Source organism: Chenopodium album, chromosome 22, assembly GCF_948465745.1.
Source record: "Chenopodium album chromosome 22, dcCheAlbu1.1, whole genome shotgun sequence".
Classification (NCBI taxonomy): Eukaryota; Viridiplantae; Streptophyta; class Magnoliopsida; order Caryophyllales; family Amaranthaceae; genus Chenopodium; species Chenopodium album.
In genome coordinates, this window is record NC_137855.1 from 1,375,095 (window position 1) to 1,395,310 (window position 20,216).

Genomic DNA, 20,216 nt, shown 5'->3' on the forward strand with positions numbered 1-20,216 from the left:
GGTTATACGGCTTTCACCGACGTTAAAAAGGTCTCGGTGTCGGTGTGGACTATCCAATCACACCGTCCTTCAAATTATCGAGGGTGTGGGATGGCTAAAGTAGTTAGAGTGTTTCTCTACCGGTTCAGGAGATTATGGGATCGATTCTCACCCCTACTCTTCTGGCTCTCTAACCGCTAAAAAAACAAAAAATAGAGATGATTCACAAAACATTTCTAAAATTAGCCTTAATGTGAGTGTTTAATGGTGTAGGGATTAAAGTATTGTATTGGTTAGTAGCCCGTCTTGTGTGTGGTTACCCATATCATGTGATTTTTTGTAAAAGAATAAAGTAACCCTTATAAAACTGACCGAGTATACCAATTTACCAAGAGTTCCTCATTGCAAGAGGAATTGTAAATGCATTAAAAATGAGGATTGAAAAAAAAAGGAAAAATTGTTAAAAATAATCCCAACTTTCGTCGGTTCGCCCAGAATAATCCCAACTTTAGATTTTTTTAAATAATCCGAACTTTTAGGGTTATTTGCTTTAAATGGTCCCAACCAGTCACCCAACCTATTACATCAGGTTCCAGAAACACGTGGCGCCACATGATTGGTTGAAAATTTTAAATTAAAAAAAATAAAAAAAACTGAAAAAATTGAAATAAAACAGCCCACCTAGGACAACCACCATATCACCACCGCCGGCTGCTTTTAGAGCCCCCAACCACCGCCACCAACCCTCCTTCACACCGGCCCCAACTCTCAGAACCTCCTTCGTCACGGGCGCTTCCCTCCTCCTTCCCCTAAATCACCTAACCTTCACCGCCTAGGGTTCCGAGGGTGGGGGAGGGCCGATTGGGGGGTTTTGCGGCGGGGCTGTGTTATTTTTAGGGTTTCGGGGTTTTGGTAACGAGGTTTTACGGTGGTGGTTTAGGTGGTTCAGGGGTACGGTTAGGGGACCGGCGCGCAGGGGAGGGAAGGTCTGGCGACAGATATGGGCGGGGGTATTTGGGTGGTCGGTTGAGAAGGCAGCCAGAATCCAGGTTGGTGGTGGTGATTTTCAAGTGGTTTTTTAGGTAAAAAAATAAAATTAAATTCAATCAACCATGTGGTGACACATGTCACTTAAACAAATAAAAAAAAATACCTCTTTAACCGGTTACGTATCGCTTGGGACCGTTTAAAGCGAATAACCCCCAAAGTTCGGATTATTTAAAAATAATCCAAAGTTGGGATTATTTTGAGCGAACCGATGAAAGTTGGGATTATTTTTAACAATTTTTCCAAAAAAAAAAAGGTACATGTATTAGGTTACCAATTGTGCAACATTTGCATTCTATTGGTTGGCATTTTGGCAACTAGAATACGTGTGAATGTGTGATGTCTTTCTCAAAGTGAGAAAGAACGCAATAGCAAGTTAAGTCAAAGATGATGTGATATAACTTCTATGATTTGTGTGATACGGTTATTGTTACGTCCCTTAACTTGCTTACAAATGAAAAATTAGTAACTTAAGCCCTTTTTACAAACTATTATATAAAAGTGAATGATTAACCCATCTTTTAGATCCAACCCATTAATCACCTTGATGGAGATTACAACACACAACAAATTTGAAAATTTACTACAAATCACAACATGATGTAAAACTATAGTGTATTAAATTTAAAGGAAAATAGATCATTTTACCGAATGTGTACTTACCATTCTTATACTTCGGAGTAATAATTTACTTTGTACGGAGTACGTAACTTCATTTTAAAAAATCTAGATAAAATTGTAAAAATGCTATAGGAATTTCAATAAGTGATTCATCATCACATATATTCGTACACACCTAAGGAAATTAATAGTCTATAATGATCATATGGAAGTTTAGTTTGAATTAATACTTGAAAAATTAGATGGACTTACAACAACAATAAAAATCTACGATCTGAAAACTCTTTCCTTGTTATTTTATAATTTTTTTTTTTTAATATATACAAAAAAAATAAAAAATAAAAAAAAATCAACAAACTAACCATCATATCCAACTATCCAAGCCAATAATATATAAAGCTTAATATTGATATCGCCTAGTACGAGAGGACGTAGGATCAAAAATAAGAGAACCTACAAATTGAAGGCGATTATATATTACAGAAGTTTGAGCAATGAAATCTTGAAAAAGATCTTCAAATTTTATAACAAAAATACTAAATCTTCTCATTGGTGGGATCAACAATATCAATGGCACTGCTGAAATTACTGCTTCTAGCATCAACATCTTCCAACTTTGTTACAAAAAAAAAAAATATATGTATATAAGATTTTAAGGATGAAATAAAGCAAGATAATCAAACTTTGGAAATATAATGAAACTATGAAAGCAAGAAAAACAAATGAAATGGTTTGTATAAAATGGGACCCACTTTATAAAGGGCAACGTAATCATGTGGGGGCTAGAAGAGGGAAGTTTAAATCTGAGATTAATTTGAAGATATTATGTACCTAGTCTTGATTTTGGGGAATAGGAGAATGAGAATGGATAATTTGCATTTCACCTAAACTAATTTATTAATTAAGTACTCCTTCCTTTTCAATATGATAGTTTCATATGGAATCAATCACATAAAATAAGAAAAGAAAAATATTTTGAATCTAACATTAAAGTCAAAAACAATTCATAAATAGTTTTGTCTTCTTTAAATTTTTTTGATTGTTTTAGGAAACTGTCAAACACAATTGCATAATTCAAGAGAATAATTTCTTTACTTAGAGTCATGTCATCAATTCACAATTAATGAATTTAACCAATCAGAATTTAATATATATAAAATAGAAAATAAAAATTAAGTTGAAAGTGGAATACATTCAATATGGGTAGATCTTTTTGAAACGCCCAAAATAGTATATGAGACTAACAAATTGAAATGGAGGGAGTAATTAACTTGTTTTTGAAGGTAATCTCTTTTTAATAAACAAAAAGTGGGTGGCAAAATTTTGAATTATATTGTGATCTTGAAGGATGTTTGCCTTCCATCATCCATGCAATTGACTTGCAAGTTGCAACCTTGTATTCATGAACAACAAGTGTGATTTTTTATCTACAACTTGAGTATTCAATAAATGTTCATCAGCTAACTCCTTTTTTTTTTTTAAAAAAAAAAAAAAAAATATTTTTATCTTCCTTGTTCAAGTATAATTCACCTCCGATTTTACGAGCTATTGGTGGCTTTTGACTCCGACATTCTATTCTCATAATCAAACTAGAAATCCCAACATTCAACTCCGGTCAATTTGACTCTTGTAGTTTTATTTTTAACCAATTTGTTTCAATAACTAATCTAATGATCATTACCATTTTTATAATAGTCATTCGGCAAATGCATACCACAAAGGTCTACAAAACCAGCCATAAATGGTAGGGTGAAAAAAAAAATTCCTCGTATACTACTTGTCCTACTCAGAACAAGTTGGATACAATTTTTTTGTTTTGAATTTGACTCAATTTCTTTTTTTTTTGGATCAGATTGGATCATTTCAAACTAAGGGCCTATTTTGAAATTAAATTGAATATTTTATGAGAGGGGAAAATAAAAGGCTGAACTAAACTTAAGCTGAAGAGAATATGCCGTAAATTGTCATCCCTAACCTTGATCGGAAAAAAGAATTATAGTAAACCTCACAAGCCCAAAATATCATAAACAGCTTCTAGCCTTTTACTACTGGCCCATTATTTAGTTAGACATAATTCACTAACAGGCCCTCTGACAAATTCAACAGTAGCTCAGCAAAATCTGGCCCATTTTTTAGTTCGACAAACTGAAATTCACAGCCCAACTCGTCAACCAAAAAAATTTTCTTTATACTGTATTTTTTTCAAAAAAAAAATCCACCCGATGAAGCTTGATCGGACGCCTCCGTGCTGTCCAATTGTAAAGTTCATAATTTTTTTTTATACAAGCATATCCGGTAATTAAGGAAAACTTCAACTTATGCGGATTCAAGTCGGGTTTAGTCCAATTGAAGAATAAACTTTCTCAACAAATGTTGTTGCGTTACTAAGTCTCAATTTCTCAAACCACGCCTCTATGCTGTCCAATTGCAAACTTCAATTTTTTTTTTTTTTTTTTTTTTCATGCAAGCATATTCGGTAATTAAGGAAAAATTCAACTTATTCGGATTCAAGTCGGGTTAAGCCCAATTGAAGGAAAAACTCTCTCAACGTTGCGCTACCAAGTCTCGGACCTAAGAATTGTAACGTAATGGCTTCAAATTTATTCAAATCCATTCCGGTAAATTGGTGAGGTATTTCTCATTTTTCCTGCTTAATATATTGGTTTAAGTTTAATTATTCAATTTGCTTATCTAATGTTTTAATTTATACTGTAATCTGATTATCTGATTGAAAATGAAGTATGATTTCCTATGATTTATACTTTTGTGAAATGTGAAATACCTTTTTGCTTAGGATGTTAGATTGCTGATACAATCATGCTGAAAATGTGGTGTGGTTACACTGTAGAAATTTGTAAATGTTGATTTTTTAGGTGTTTATGACTGTTTAATTCTGCAATTTTACGTTATTGGACTGAAAATTCACAAAAGTAGGAGAGGAAATAATGGACATAATTTGTTCTATAATTTAATGCTGAAAAGGGGTTTGACATGAAAAAAAGTGGTAGAAAGGGGTGAAAGTGATACATTAAGCACGTTTTAATTGTCACTCCCTTTTATGATTTTGGGGGTTTTACATGCATTAGGGATTACTCAAAATCAATGTTGAGACACTTAATCAACCAAATCAATTATCGGAAACCTGATCGCCCCCTAGCAATAATAATATAGGTTATGACTTACTAGTCTAAATATACATGTTTCTCAACAAGAAATGATCAACGTAACACAGTGAGTGTTATAATGGACTTTTTCTTGTTAGGGTGATTTTGGATTGGGTGAACTCGTACGTAGTTTAAACTGATAGAGTGATAGATATGTCATGTCAAATGTTGAAGCATATTGTGTATCGGGTTGATACTTTGTTTTGGGTTGCCATTTTTGTATTCCAATTTTTGTTTTCTATTTTTAGGTTGCGATTTTAGAGTTTTTAACTTGGAACATTGCCACTGTCTACGACTCTAACCTTCATAAAATATAGCTAAGCAAGATTGTTGTAATTAATTTTGCACCCATTTATATAATTCATCAATTTGGTGAAAGATTGAACATAATCATTAGAGGCACATGCTAAAATGTTTACATTTCTCCTTCCTAATTTTAAGGTTGCTCTTTTAGTCATTTTTTTTGTCTATTGGCATCATTGCACTCCCCTTTGTTTATTTTACCAGGTGAATTGTGTGTCTAAGAAAATTTCAGAATTGTCTAGGTGGTCCTTATAATATGAAAAATTCAAATTAACTTCTTCTAAATTTATTCATTCAATTAAAACTTTCAATTTTTTTTATATTTTTATCTAATGAATTCTAATGTAATGGACTTAAAGACAATAATAATTCTGGCCTGCAAAGAATAGAATATAGTATATAGGTTTCTTTCCACAATTGGGCCTGCTACTCATGATTTTTGAACAGGGCATGTTTGCTTGCCCAAGATAAAGACTCTACCCAGACTACAGTAAAGATAAAGCATCAGACTTAAAGTTATTTCCCTTGGAGTAGCTTCCATGTTATCTATACTTTTTTTTAGAAAAAAATTTAATAAATAATTTTTATTGTTTTTTGGTTTTGTTTGTGGTATTCATTTGAAAAATTAAAAAAAGTGAAGAAAAAGGCAATGGAGTGCTTTCTTTTTGGTACTATTTCAGTTCTTTTATTGTCTGATTTTGCATTGTGATAAATTATTGTCAAATGAAAGCATGGGAAAGTTCATTCTATTGAGTAGCTTGCATGTTATGCATACAATCTTATTAGTTTTGCACCCATGTCTATAGCTATTTACAGTATGTCTTCAACTCTATCTTCATGAATAGATGCATTTGTTTATGTTGCCTTCCTGTTGCAGTCACCTTCACTTTTTTCGAATATTCAATTTAAAACTTTGTTAGTCATCGATCTCTGTTTTATACTTGATCCATATCTCTAATATTAACCACATTCGATTAAGGATCAGTTTGTACGGTATTGTGTCAAAATATTGTAAACATTGAACATATATATCATTCACCATTAAGAGTTTTATGTGTCAATCATGCCATAAGTTTGTTTGTCTTGTAAAATTTCTTAGTGATTATACTTGAAGCTATCATTAAGGGTAATACGGCAAAGTTCTACATAAATTATATAGAATGTGACTTATTATTTTCGGATTTAGGAGATAGGGTAGTATGAAAAAAGGGATCTACCTGTGATAAAATTCTATAGGCGCCCGTTGTATTAACTTGCTATGATTAGGTCTCCTGCAGCAGTTACTGTCTGTTTTTAGTTTTATGATGTAGCCCTTTATGACTATTTTCTTTCTGATGTGATATTTGGAGGCTATATGCTGGTGTGAAAAGCATTAGGATGCTCGACTATATTCTCTTTTGATTTGCTAAGGTTGTCACAATTTACCACTCCCTGGGTACAAAATTAACCGTCACACTGATAGAGTACTGTAAACTAGCAACGTAACAACTAAAACTAGACAAGATACTAATATATACTGTTAATTTTTCTTTTCACCTTCATCAAACTGAACACGACGTGTCTCTTCTAGAATCACAAGTAAGTTTAATCATTATGTCAATGGTACTGGGTATTTGCTAATTGGGTAAATTGATTATTGCTTTTGTTTCCTCTGATGACTAATAGATAAGAGTACTTTTTGCATCTAGAAAGAGATTAATGCTAGATTACAGAAAAGTAAAGCAAGAAAAATATAAAAATGCAGAATACAGCCCTTTTCTGATTTGTTCCCTAAATTTTGACAATTTAGCTTTTGTTTCAATAAAAACATTGAAGAATCTTTGTGATATTGTTATCAAGGTTTTTTTTTGGGTTAACATTAAAAAGGTGACAATCTTCTCTGTCTATTCAATTTCCCTAAAATAATTTATGATTAGTCCTGTGGAAGCACCATGGAAATTGCTTAGTAATTATGCAAATTCGTACATCTCATTTTTTTCTATTAATGGTCCTATATTATACATGGACCAAACTGTTTATTTTTTTTTTACTTCATCTTATCATTATACTATTGTATTTTGCAAAACTTAGCATTACATTTAATTTTAGCATTCCTCTTGTGTTTGATTAATAATATTCCTGTGCTATCTGATTAACTCGATAATTATTCCCAATAAACCACAATCTGAAACATGTTAGTTATTGGTACGAGTACTACGTACAATAATGGTGCACGTTTTTTGCCTTTTGTACTAGTGTAACAAATCTAGGTAGCGAATTGCGAGCCTGTCGGATTTGTATTACTCTGTATGGAAGCACATATTAGGTAACACTGACTAATACAAGGACAGTGCAGGACTAAGGGTACAGTAACATACACTGATTTGCTTCTCAGAACAAATTCAGTTCATGTTATTCATGCTTAATAATTATTTTATAATTAATATATGCTAAACCAGGTAACTGTAAATGTAAGGAAAATTAAAATAACTGCATGCTTGAATCATAATGCACTTTAATTATGTATAGATCAATTAACAACAATAAGAACTAATTGCACTTAACTTAGTGCAAAGTGACTGATGTTTATATTATAAATGGCTGTTAGTTTTCATTAATGGGTCCCATTTTATACTTGATTTCTTCCTAGAATTCCTCATGACTACTTGATTATAATCCAGGTGATGGGATGATTTATTTGTGATCTCCATGAACGCGAAAAGTGCTCCTGTACTTAATCCTCCAATGGATTTTCTGCGATTCGAACAGTACAACTGTATGTATTGAGTAACATTTCTATCTTCTTCAATCTTTTCAGTTTTTTCTTGGAATTTTTCGCTATAATTTGCTTACCATATTTATTTGTATGGCTCACTTTTTTTCATTATTCGAATTATTATTACTCACCCAATAAACTTTTCATTTCTAAGACTGATGATCTGGACTTATATTATGATCGTTCGATGCGTGGTATAACAATAATCTTATTAAGCTATTATTTCTGTTTATCATCTTTATTCACTAACTTCTAATACACGTGTGTATGCATGAGAGAGAGAAAATAAAGGAAAAAAATAAATAAAAAGAAAGAAAGAGAGAGAAAAAGGGATAATGTGTTTTGGAAGCAAAAATCTTGGCTTGGTTAGAAAACAAAGTTTTATATCTCACGCTGCCCTATGATCCATAGATGATATGAATGATGATTACCGTGAGAGTGAAGAAAGATAGTATTGGCAAAAGACAAAGCTATGGAGTCAAAGACAAAGACCGGCCTTGTTAATTTACTCTTTCTCTCTTCGTCAGTTCCATAAAGTTCTTCTCATTTACTGTAGATATACATATAAAAAATAACAAATAAAGTAATGTAAGTTGGTACACGTGATCTCTTTATAAATAAAGGGAGTTAGGGTGTAATAAGAAATGTCGTTCTCTTAAATTGTGGGTCGAGTTGGGGTAAGACAACTTTATAGAACAGGTTTAAATGAAAAGTGGAAATTGGGAAGAATATTATGAAACAGAGGGAGTATAATCTATCTCGATTTTATTTATTTTTACTTAGGATCTACAAACCGTTTTTCACTTGACCTATCAACCAACACTGTCCCCTCTTTTCGTCTTTCTCTCTCTCTTTTCCTCTTAATCTAAGCAAACCCCACAACCATCAAACTCATGATGATGAAGATCACTGCCACTATATGATACCTGCCTACATATACATATATACACCTTTCTCTTTCTCTATAAAAGTCTTTGTATTTCTGTACATCACCCTACTTGGAGAAATATTCACTCTGGTCCTCTCCCTTTCAAAGGGATTTTCATTGTGGGATCAGTGAGTTTCCAAAGCCGAGATCGAGTAGCTCACGATTAATTCAATACGAGCTAAGCTAACTATGAGGAAGCCTGCTGATCCTGCGGCCAAGGGCAATAATACTAATGGAAATGGTGGCGGTGGTGGTAATGTTAATGGCGGTATCAAGCTTAGAAAGGGTTTATGGTCACCTGAAGAAGATGATAAACTTGTTAACTATATGCTTACTAATGGACAGGGTTGTTGGAGTGATGTAGCTAGGAATGCTGGCTTGCAAAGGTGTGGTAAGAGCTGCCGCCTTCGCTGGATTAATTACCTCAGGCCTGACCTTAAACGCGGCGCTTTCTCCCCTCAAGAAGAAGAGCTCATCATCCATTTGCATTCCCTCCTTGGCAATAGGTAGATTATGCTTCTTTCCCTGCCTTTTTTTTTTTTTTTTTTTTTTTTTTTTTTTTTTTTTTTTTTCTCTCTTTTGTGATTGTTTGGATTTGAGGAGTAATATTATGTGTTTAATGTTTTGATGGTAAAAAACATAACTTATGTTTTAAGACACTTTTCTTTTATCATAATCTTTCCTAATTCATTGTAATATTTCCCTTGTCTTAACATTTGATTCTTAGCATATAATTGCATTGATAAGTATTTTAAACTTTTCATTAATGCAATTCTATATTATTATATTAATACTATTGTTAACATTTGGAGGCTTTTGTTATGATCATTAAGATTTTAAAGTTGAGCATAGTATTAAGTTGAGCAAAGTACTTTATTAATATTTAGATATATATTTTGATCAAGGGATTTTTTTTCCATCTTTAATTAAAAGATTTTTTTTTTTACCTATATTTGATGTTGTCTGATTTAAAAATTAAACCCACATTTTAATAGTTAGTCCACTTACCTTTTGAATTTATATTCATTAATCGAAATTTGCGCTGATACTTGATCTTATTTCTTCTAAATAGAAATGACAAGCAACTGAGACTTTTGTTACCTTAATATTCTTTTCATATGTGTCCGTCATTAGGATTTTTTGTACGTCTAGCTTACAATAACATTCTTGCATTGAATTGTCAATTAGTGTTCAAGTTGATGATTAGAAATAGATAAGAATTTCGCCTTGGAGTATATTTGAATGAGAACACTAATCATTTGAGTTGTAGTACTGTATAACTCTCTTCTTGATCTTTCAGTTTTCTCGCCTTTGAGTTCGGGTACAATATGGTGTTTGTGGTTGAAGAATATGACAACCCAGAGTTTTTGGAGTCAACCTCAGCTCCATTCATGCTTTGTGATGAGGACATACATGATCTTGTCTGTTAATGTTTTTGTTATATATAAATATCGACATATGTTAGTTAGATTTAGGAAGACAGGATTATAGAATCTTATACTACATATAACACATGAGAACAATGTTCTAATGTGTTATTCTATGAAAAAACTTAAAAAGTGTTTTTGTCATAAATGAAGAGTCTATACATGTCTGAGTGTCGAACATCTCATCCAACATCCGAGCAATATAGACAAACACTTCTATTTTTCACCTTAGTTGCTATGAGTAGCATGGGTACTATATATTTATATGAGTTAATTTGATAGAAATGACTGACCCTACAAAACAAGCAATGTCCTATCCATACATATGATGTTGGTTGGTGTTGCACATGGTCTGTGATACTTGCGTGAAACTATATCTTCTTTAAGAAAGGGACACAAATTTTTCTGTTTAATTTTTCTGTTCCTAATATCTGCACTTTGAGTTGAAGACACTCCAAAAGTCCTTTTCCTTTGAAATTTCTAGGTTCATGCAAAAAGAACCCATGCAATTTTGAAAACGTAATACTAGTTATTGTCAATTTACTAACATCTTTGTCACATATACTACTACTACATTGTTTATTGACTAAGCTTTGTTTGATCAAATTAGATGGTCCCAAATCGCGGCTCGCTTGCCAGGACGAACGGACAACGAGATAAAGAATTTCTGGAACTCAACTGTAAAGAAAAGGATGAAGAGTTCATCAACCTCCTCATCGCCTAATGCTAGTGATTCATCATTGTCAACGGAGCCGAGAGATGGGATGGTGGGAGGATTCATGGCTATGCAGGATCCCTGCAGCATTATGGCCATGTATGTGAGCAACAACTCTGCCTCGCCAACATCATCATCCATGCAAACCATGGTTCCTCTAAGTCATCATCATCATCATCATCATCATGGTATTATGGATCATCCTTTGCCCAACATGGTAAATCATAGCAATAATAATACTACTAATAGTCTTGACATGTCTTCATGTGGTAATGGGTATATGGATGCATCATCATGCATGAGCATGGCACCCATGCATCATGGCATGGGTAATGGTGATGATCATCATGGTATGATGTGTGGTAGTTATGGGATGCTTGGAAGTCACAACTATAATTATGGTTTATTACAAGGGGAGCTTTCTATTCCTTCTTTGGAAACAATAAGCATTGAAGAAAATACTCAAGTTTCCGAAAATATTGTTTTTGGTAGAAACACTACTATTAGCAACAACAATAATCATTTTGACAACAACAACAGCAATAATCATTTTGATCATAACCACCACATAATTAGCGGCACAAACAACACTACTCCTCTAAACAACTCCATTACTAGTAGTGGTGCTAAGAAATTCGAGGCGACCGTGGTTCCCGGTGTTGGAAACAATTGGGAAGGAGGAGACGATTCGAGGTTGGGAGAATGGGATTTAGAGGAACTAATGAGGGATGTTTCATCCTTCCCCTTCATTGATTACCAAGTTGAATGACAAACCTCTTCTTTTCATCCTTTCCTTATTATTTCCCTTTCTTTTTTCAAATATTCCAAGTCATTTTCGTTTCCTCTTGAAAATTTTACAACAATTGAGCCTCATATATAAACGGATCAGGATTCTCTCCAGTAATTGGACGAACTGGATTGTCGGCCAGTTCGAGCTCTTGTAATTAAGCCATTGAGGGGCAAAACTTGTCACAAGCTCCATAATTAATAAGATCACCTACAAAAAGGTTATAGTTAGACATAGATTACAATATACTTGATATATATATACTCTGTAACTAAAGGGCATATATGGTGTTTCTATTTTTATTTTTATTTTACCATTCTTGATCAAACTATATGTAAGTTACCAATAAATGTTTCATGTAATTGTGAAGGAGATATGTGAATAGTCATAAAGCTATACAGAAACTTAAAGCTTTTAGGGTAGTTGGTAGGAACCCTAGTCATGTAAGAATATCATTTGTACAAAAATTCAAAGTATATTATATGCTTTAATTTGTTGAGGCTGAATTTAAGTTTGTTATTAGTGGGCTGCATGTTGATTGTAATACACATTGATGTGAATGAAGACTCTCTATTTCTCTCTCATTATCTCTCTCTTAAACATCATGATAACTTTCTATTGTGTTTAATCACTTTTTGAGATGTGATTTTATTGGATTTTCCTTTTTCTTTGGTGCTAAGATGTGATTTAACTTAGTGTTATTGGCCTTGGTAGTTGGGTTCTTGGAGTAATTATGGTGCACTTAACTTTAATCCCATTGCTTTTCATTAAGACAAAAGGCTCTCATGGTGAATGAATTACTTATAATGGACAAGCTACCTCGTGTCCTCGCCTCATATCTAAGCTAAAATATGTTAACCACAAAGTAGTGGGTGAGTCTGTTTCACCGTAAGTCCACCCAAAAACTAATTTAAATGCATGTTCAATAACTTTGATGAAATGTTTAAAAATTTAAAGATTTATTACATCAAAATTTCAAAAATTGAAAGAATTCATGTTTGAAAACTTATATAAAATGTCTAATAACTTATATTTATTTCATCGCCTTTCATATGCTAACCTCGTGTCCTCGCCTCATATTTAAGCTAACATATGCTAACCACCAAGTAGTGGGTGAGTTTGTTTCACCGTAAGTCCACCCAAAAACTAATTTAAATGCATGTCCAATAACTTTGATGAAATTTTTAAAAACTTATGTAAATTTTTTTAAAGATTTATTACATCAAAATTTCAAAAATTGAAAGAATTCATGTTTGAAAACTTATATAAAATGTCCAATAACTTATATTCATTTCATCGCCTTTCATTAAACTCCACCCCACTTAGTAATTTACTTTTCCACCACCTATTTAACTCCGTGTCATTTATATATGTTAAACGGATAAACGAAATGAAAAGTGCGCTTACAAGCTAATGACATCACATGTGGAAATTAGTTACTAACAGACAGAAAGTAAGTAATAAAGTTCAAAATTTAAGGAGTTGATTGACAATGAAGGAGGATAAGATAGTACCAAACAAACTTTAATCAATTTCACTCTTTTAGAATTTGAGTAGTGTATAACTAACTTGTCCTATTACTATTTTGTGCATTAAATTAAATCTCGAATGTTGTAATAATCTTAAGATAGTGAAAGGAAGGCTGATAAAATCCCATGAAACCTTTCGTAAAAATGAAGTTAATTATACTGAAAATAGACTACCAAACTCACTTCTTAATTCCGTTTTGGACCGTCTTCATGCAATCTTATAATATGAAAGATATAAATAAATCACGTTTCTTTGGATATTCACTTTAATCATATCATTTGATACTTTAAATTAGAAGGTTGTCAGAAAATATATATTTCCTCAAAAGTTTATTTTTAATATTTTATTTTTAAAGGGGATGTATTGATTTCTATCTCATTCTTTAACTTAAAGGATTATCAAAACATACGTGACTAAATTTTAATCACACAACTTTTGTCTTTTTGTTAATGTTTTCTCTCCTTTGAGATTTTGTGTATAAGATTGAAGTTTTTTTGTTGAGACTACTACCCTATTTTTTTGGTGTATGGGGAATCAAATTAAAGAAGGGGGCAAAAATGTGAACAAGGCTTAAATTCTAAATTCTAGGTATCCCCGTTCAAGCATTACCAATTATTCAATTAACTTAGTTGTCAGCCATTACAGCGTTAATATGTTTATCATTTATATCCTTCAATAATCCCAACTTCATTACGTTACTAAGTACCGAGTAGAGCTTGAGATTGGTATAAATACATGAAAAATGATGCTAGGGTACAATCGTTAGTACAAATTACTCATTTGCTCTGTTATTGCTCTATATCATACATATGAACCTAGAAAAATAGGAATCGGAGTAACAAAATTGTTAATTGCTAGTAGCTACTAGGAAGGATTAACAAGTCTTCAAAGATTAAGGGTCTGTTCACATTTACTTAATTTCAGTTCAGTTCAGCTCCAATCAGTTCAGTTCAGTTCGGTTCAGTTCAGCTCTTAATTTCCCTCTCTCATAAAATATTCATTTCAGCTCAGTTCAGTTCAGTTCATCTCTTAATTCCCCTCTCTCATAAAATATTCATTTCAGCTCAGTTCAGTTCAGCTCCAATCAGTTCAGTTCAGTTCAATTCAGCTCTAATCAGTTCAGTTCAGCTCAGTTTAGTAAATATGAACATGCCCTTAAAAAAAAGGTTGAGTATCGTTTCAAGGTCGCCCTTAAAGGCTCAACAAAACTTATATATACTTTCTCTGTTCTTTATTTACTTGACATGTTTCTTTTATCATGCTTGTCAATACAAAACTTTAACAATCAATAACTTTAATTCTTTATTAGTAAAAAATATAAAAGTTATATATTATGATGGTACTTAGATGAATTCAAAAAGATTCAACATGGATATATATTTCCTTGTATATTATTCACAAAAAACGGTCAAAAGAGAGGTGATGAATACTATAAAAATCAAAGCAGGTCAAGTAAAAAAGAAATGCATGAAGCATGGTCCAAAATTTTAGCGATTTGACTAAACCATCCAAAGCCCATTTACATGTAATGGTGCTGTTCAAAAACAGATATGGGCTTGTTCCAATTTAATCACTCGTTTACTAATTTTGTGAATGATTATTTAACTGGTGGGATAGTCAAACATTTATTCCTTTTTTTTATTATTGAAATCTCAAACATTTATTTCTTGAGTTGAATAATTTGACCAATAATGTTTCAATAATCTTAATTATGGAAATAAATTCTAGTCCCTCCGTCCCAAAAAGAACGACCCATTTGGTCAAAACTTTGTCCCAAAAAGAACGACCCATTTGCCAAAACTTTGTCCCAAAAAGAACGACCTATTTGCCAAAACTTTGTCCCAAAAAGAATGACCCATTTGCATTAAAACACCCACCAATTTGCTACAATATTTGTGCAAAATTAGCTTTCCCATATAAAAATTTGATTTTTCATGTTATTTTATTATTTTCTCTCTCTATTTTTTTACAAACCCCATGTAAATTTATCTTTCCAACATACTTTTACTTCTTTTTACTTAACTTCCTTAATACCCGCATAATTAACCCAAATGGGTCGTTCTTTTTGAGACGGAGGGAGTACTCTATAAATAATCTTAATTTCCTAAAAGAATTCCAGTAATTCTCATTGTCTCACTATTCACTTTCATCCCAAGTCAGTCATTGGAGGATGATTAACTGATGGGATAGTCAAACATTTATTCCTTCTTTTTAATATTGAAATCTCAAACATTTATTTCTTGAGTTGAATAATTTGACCAATAATGTTTCAATAATCTTAATTATGGAAATAAATTCTATTCTATAAATAATCTTAATTTCCTAAAAGAATTCCAGTAATTCTCATAAATTTCAAGCCAAGCTCATAAAGGTGGCATACCTCATAACTCGCCAAACCATCGCAACAATGCAAATGGTTATGATAATTTGTTTAGTTGTTTCTTCAATGCTTTTGGGAAATGTTCTTGGAAAAACACCATCTCAACAACCTGCTCTAACTTTAAAGGTATTTTATCTTCAATTAGTACGAGTCCATAGATTTTTCTTTATTCATTTTCATAACGTAAATAAGTGAAAATAATGTGTTAGATTTGAATTTACTAAGTTTTTTTTTTAAGTGTTTATTACAGTATCTTGACATATTTTTTAATTGATTCAGACTTCAACTGGACAACTTTACGACTGCGTTGATTTCTATAAGCAACCGTCCCTCATTCGTCATTTGACAATAAAAAGCCAGATCTCTAAGGTAAAAATATAAAAACTCCTTTATATATATATATATATATATATATATATATATATATATATATATATATATATATATATATATATATATATATATATATATATATATCTTTCCATTTGCTAGATATTCATTTGGACAATCATTAAAATATTTCATGTTTTGGTGGATCGATATATATTTTGTAAGGATAAACATATTAACGCATGATGGTGATGAGTTCTTAATATATACTTTTCAAATATCAATTTATAATAATTTGTAACATTGATTATCAAAGATATTAATCAAATAAATAGACGGATATAAAATGTGAATTGTTGCATTGAAATAAAACCGAGAGAGTATATACGAAAACGTCCCTAAAAATTAAAGGTAAAAATTAACATACTACGATTATAAATTTCTTGCACAATTTTATACAAGTACAAAATATCGGTCCGATAAGAATAGTTTTTTTACAAATATTTTAATATGAACCAAAAGGAAGACTGGTAAATTCGATTTCTTTACCCGAAAACTAAATTGATCCTCTTCAATACGATCTATTTTTCTGGATCCAAACTAATTTTTAAACCTCTAATTACTATTAAACCTAATTAATTTTATCATACTTTTGCTTATGTATTTGAAATGTCTATACATGCAGGTAGCATCAACCTTAGTATCAACTACATCTGAAAATAAACCTAAGGGTATAGGACTCAAGAATGGTTGTCCATTTGGCACTGTTCCCATTTTAAGAGCTAATGTTCAAAATCCCGATCCACCTCGACCAACATTTCAACAACCAAAGGCACATTGTGTGAGTACTTAATCTCTACAGTATTAATTTTTGTGACATTTAGCACAAAATGTATTAGCTAAGCTAATTAACTCAATTCAATTTCTAAAGGCATGTCTGAGTAAGTATTCCTTTTTTTTTTTTTTTTATTTATTATTACATACTACTCCATGCCGTATTAATAAGCCCGTAAATTAATAAGCCCGTAAATAATAAGTCTAAGGACACCAATCACACCACTTTTTTTTTAAATTTTTATTTATTTATTTTTTATTTAACATCAATGTCCCAATAAATACACTATATGAAAACTAATAATTTTTACTGTATTATTTGTTGATCCAGGTTGCTGTTGTTCAAACAAACCTAGATGATTCAAATAGGAAATTCTTCAAATCAAATGCTGCCATGACCACCTATAAGCCAAAAGTACAAAATGGTCAATGGTCTTCAAGTCGGATTAAATTATTAAATGGTGTAGATAGTATCGAAGCAGGATGGATGGTTCGAATAATATCCTTTTCCTCCCTTTTTTTAGCCGAAATATCATGTATCTAAATCAATTAATCACATACTACTAAAGTGATTTGATCTATCTAAATTTTTTAATTTTTTTATTTATGTTTTTTTTTTTTTTTTAGGAAATCTAAATAAAGTTTTGCACTTCTATAATGCAGAATATAATGTGTCATTACTTTTTCTTGAGTGTTTTCATTGTCATTTTATTGGTGGGTGTTTTTATAGTCACTTATTAGGTAAAGCCGCTTTTTTTTAACGACGATGATGCCCATCTATATGCAAGATTTATAGTAAGTACCTGTATATATGTACATTGACTTATTAGCTTTTTTTTATTATTGTAATTACATAATTTAATTAATAAATTATTAAAAGAATTTCTGTTTGTTTATAGGCTGGACCACGAGTATGTGTAAATCACCAATGTGATGGTTTTGTTCAAGTGTCAAAAGATATACCTTTAGGCCTTGTCCCTGATAGGTATTCCGAAGTCAATGGGAATCAATATACTTGGAATATAACTATTGAAAAGGTATATTTCTAGAAATTTAATCTCAATGTTTAATACAAAGTATATTTCTGTGAATGGACATTGAATAATTTGGATTGTATCTTTTAAGTTTGTTGATCTAATCTATTCTCTTGTGTATATTACACATTCCTTTGTACATAGAATTATGAAGACGGAAATTGGTGGCTTATTCTATATGACGGAGCCGATCAATCAAATCCGGTTGGATATTGGCCGAATAGTCTATTTACAAATTTAACCGATGTTGCAAACCAAGTTGAATGGGGAGGAGAGATCGACAATCCTGGGGCAGCTAGTCCTGCTCCTGAAATGGGTTCCGGTAAAATAGCAATTTATGATACAAAATATTCAGCATATTTCCGTAAAGTGACAGTTGATACTGATAGTTCTAAAAATGTTGAACCTCAAGGCACAACAAAAGTCTTAGATTGTCCGTACTTATACCATGTCTTGGACGATAGTTATCAGGGTGATTATTGGGGTCGTCTCATGTATTTTGGAGGTTACACTGATGACTAGAGTATAATGTTCTCAATCCTCAATAAAAATAACGAAAATCCATATGGATTTACTAGTGATTAATTTTGCATTTTCATTCTTGATCACGGCCGTGCAATAACGTTATAAATTTTGTAATTGAATCATCATAAGTAGGCCTAAATCCTAAACAATTGTTGACAATCCAAGTAATGTCGGACTTTAATTCTAATGGACAAAATTCCGCTCTACCATGATACAAAAGGACTTTTATTTTTGTATCTAAATTATTATTTAGGAAATTTTGTCACAAAATCATTCATTAAATCTACCATTTTGTCTGAAACCACCAACAAAAACAAAAAACAAAAAAAAATAAAAAAAATAAAAAAAATAAAAAAAAATAAAAATTATTGCCTAAAACAACCCAATTAAAAATTTTGTTGTCAAATGGCACCTATCTATCACTAGGGGTGTTCATAATGTGGTCCATCTAGACCGAAAAAATGGACCGGGGTCGACCCCGGATAGGACCGAATTAATCGGTCCGGTCTTCGGGTTTATAAATTTATTTCCCCGGTCTTCGGTCCAAAACCCTATAAAAACCAGTTTTGGATGGGACTGATTTTTTTATTACAAATATACTTGAAACCTTAAATATGATTTTATGTGTTTTTTTGTACTAAACACAAAAAAATAGACGTTAAAATATGATTTTTCCTTTAAGAATTTAGAATTCTTTTTTTTAACAAAATTTAAATCGGTCCAAAATGGTCCGATCCGGGTTCTGGACCAATTCTTTCTGTCCGGTTCGGGATTGATCCCAGCTTAATCGGTCCGGTCTTCGATTCTTAAAATTCTTATTTTCGGTCCGGTCTTGGACCGATGAACATCCCTACCTATCACCACTCACCAGAAATTGGACTTTGACTAAACTATAAATAAGATATAACTCATATATGTCACATCATAATTAGAAGGAATGCATAATACTCGTATCCTATTTTTATTGGCGTATCCATTTAACACACTATGCTATAAGCCTATAATTCTAGCCTATGTAGGGATTGAACATACCTCTATGTGCAAGGCACAATGCTCTCCATTTGCGCTGATAGGCTTTTACAATCAAATAAATCAATCATAATAAAAACAATTCATTCAACATTTACATGACAATTCAATAAACTCCCTCCGTTACGAAATACTCGCAACAATTACTAAAAATGGCCGTTACACATTACTTGCAACAAACTTATTTCTTTCCTTTTATGGCAAATTTTTTGTGTGATTTTACAACATTACCCTTACTTTTTATACTAAACACCCTAATTAAACAACTAATTTTATCTTATTAACTTAAACCCTAACATTGATTAACTTAAGCATTTCTACCAAAATCATTCTCCTTCCATCTAAATTCATCACCACCTTAATTGGCAACCACCACCACCACCACTACTACCATCGGATCTCCACTCTATTTACCCAGAATTTCTCTCTCTTTGTCATCTCCCCCGATCTCCAGTCTACCACCGACCTCCATCGCAACCATGTCGTCTTGCTTGTCGTCACCGCCTTTTTCTCTCTCTTCCTTTCCTTGCTGCTTCACGGTGGGTGGTTGGTGATAGGTGGTGGTGCTGGTTGGTGGGTTGTGAGTTTCGGGGTTGTGGGCGGTGGATCTGGGTTCGTGGGTTGTGGGTCGTGGGTCTGGCCTGGGTTCGTGGGAATTGGGTTTCGGGGTGGGTGGTGGTGGGTTGTAGGTCTGGGTTCGTGGTGGTGGGTTTCGTGGTTGTTGGTCTGGGGTAGGTTATGGGTTTCGGGTTGGGTGGTGGTGGGTTGTAGTGGGTTCGGGGTTGTAGGTCTGGGGTTCAGGGGTGGGTGGTGGTGGGTTCGTGGGTG

At 32.4% G+C, this 20,216-nt stretch overlaps 2 protein-coding genes across 2 annotated transcripts; both read left to right on the forward strand.

The window, feature by feature from the left end:
• The first annotated feature begins 8,714 nt into the window (after nt 1-8,714).
• Nucleotides 8,715-12,232, forward strand: LOC145605577 (transcription factor MYB83-like). Its single transcript, XM_081661648.1, has 2 exons — nt 8,715-9,303; nt 10,835-12,232. The coding sequence occupies exons 1-2, from the start codon at nt 8,987-8,989 to the stop codon at nt 11,706-11,708; spliced, it is 1,191 nt and encodes a 396-aa protein (XP_081517774.1). The 5' UTR covers nt 8,715-8,986; the 3' UTR covers nt 11,709-12,232.
• A 3,431-nt stretch (nt 12,233-15,663) lies between these two features.
• On the forward strand, nt 15,664-18,356 carry LOC145606188 (protein neprosin-like). Its single transcript, XM_081662237.1, has 6 exons — nt 15,664-15,762; nt 15,916-16,005; nt 16,652-16,807; nt 17,132-17,290; nt 17,700-17,837; nt 17,979-18,356. The coding sequence occupies exons 1-6, from the start codon at nt 15,664-15,666 to the stop codon at nt 18,354-18,356; spliced, it is 1,020 nt and encodes a 339-aa protein (XP_081518363.1).
• The last annotated feature ends 1,860 nt before the right edge of the window (nt 18,357-20,216 follow it).

What these genes read in the sequence shown, in the direction of transcription:
- LOC145605577 (XM_081661648.1), top strand. Translation starts at nt 8,987, where the DNA reads ATGAGGAAGCCTGCTGATCCTGCGGCCAAGGGCAATAATACTAATGGA. An exon ending in CATTCCCTCCTTGGCAATAG is followed by an intron (nt 9,304 to 10,834) that starts GTAGATTATGCT and finishes TGATCAAATTAG; the next exon opens with ATGGTCCCAAATCGCGGCTC.
- LOC145606188 (XM_081662237.1), top strand. Translation starts at nt 15,664, where the DNA reads ATGCAAATGGTTATGATAATTTGTTTAGTTGTTTCTTCAATGCTTTTG. An exon ending in TAAAAAGCCAGATCTCTAAG is followed by an intron (nt 16,006 to 16,651) that starts GTAAAAATATAA and finishes CTATACATGCAG; the next exon opens with GTAGCATCAACCTTAGTATC. An exon ending in AACAACCAAAGGCACATTGT is followed by an intron (nt 16,808 to 17,131) that starts GTGAGTACTTAA and finishes TTGTTGATCCAG; the next exon opens with GTTGCTGTTGTTCAAACAAA.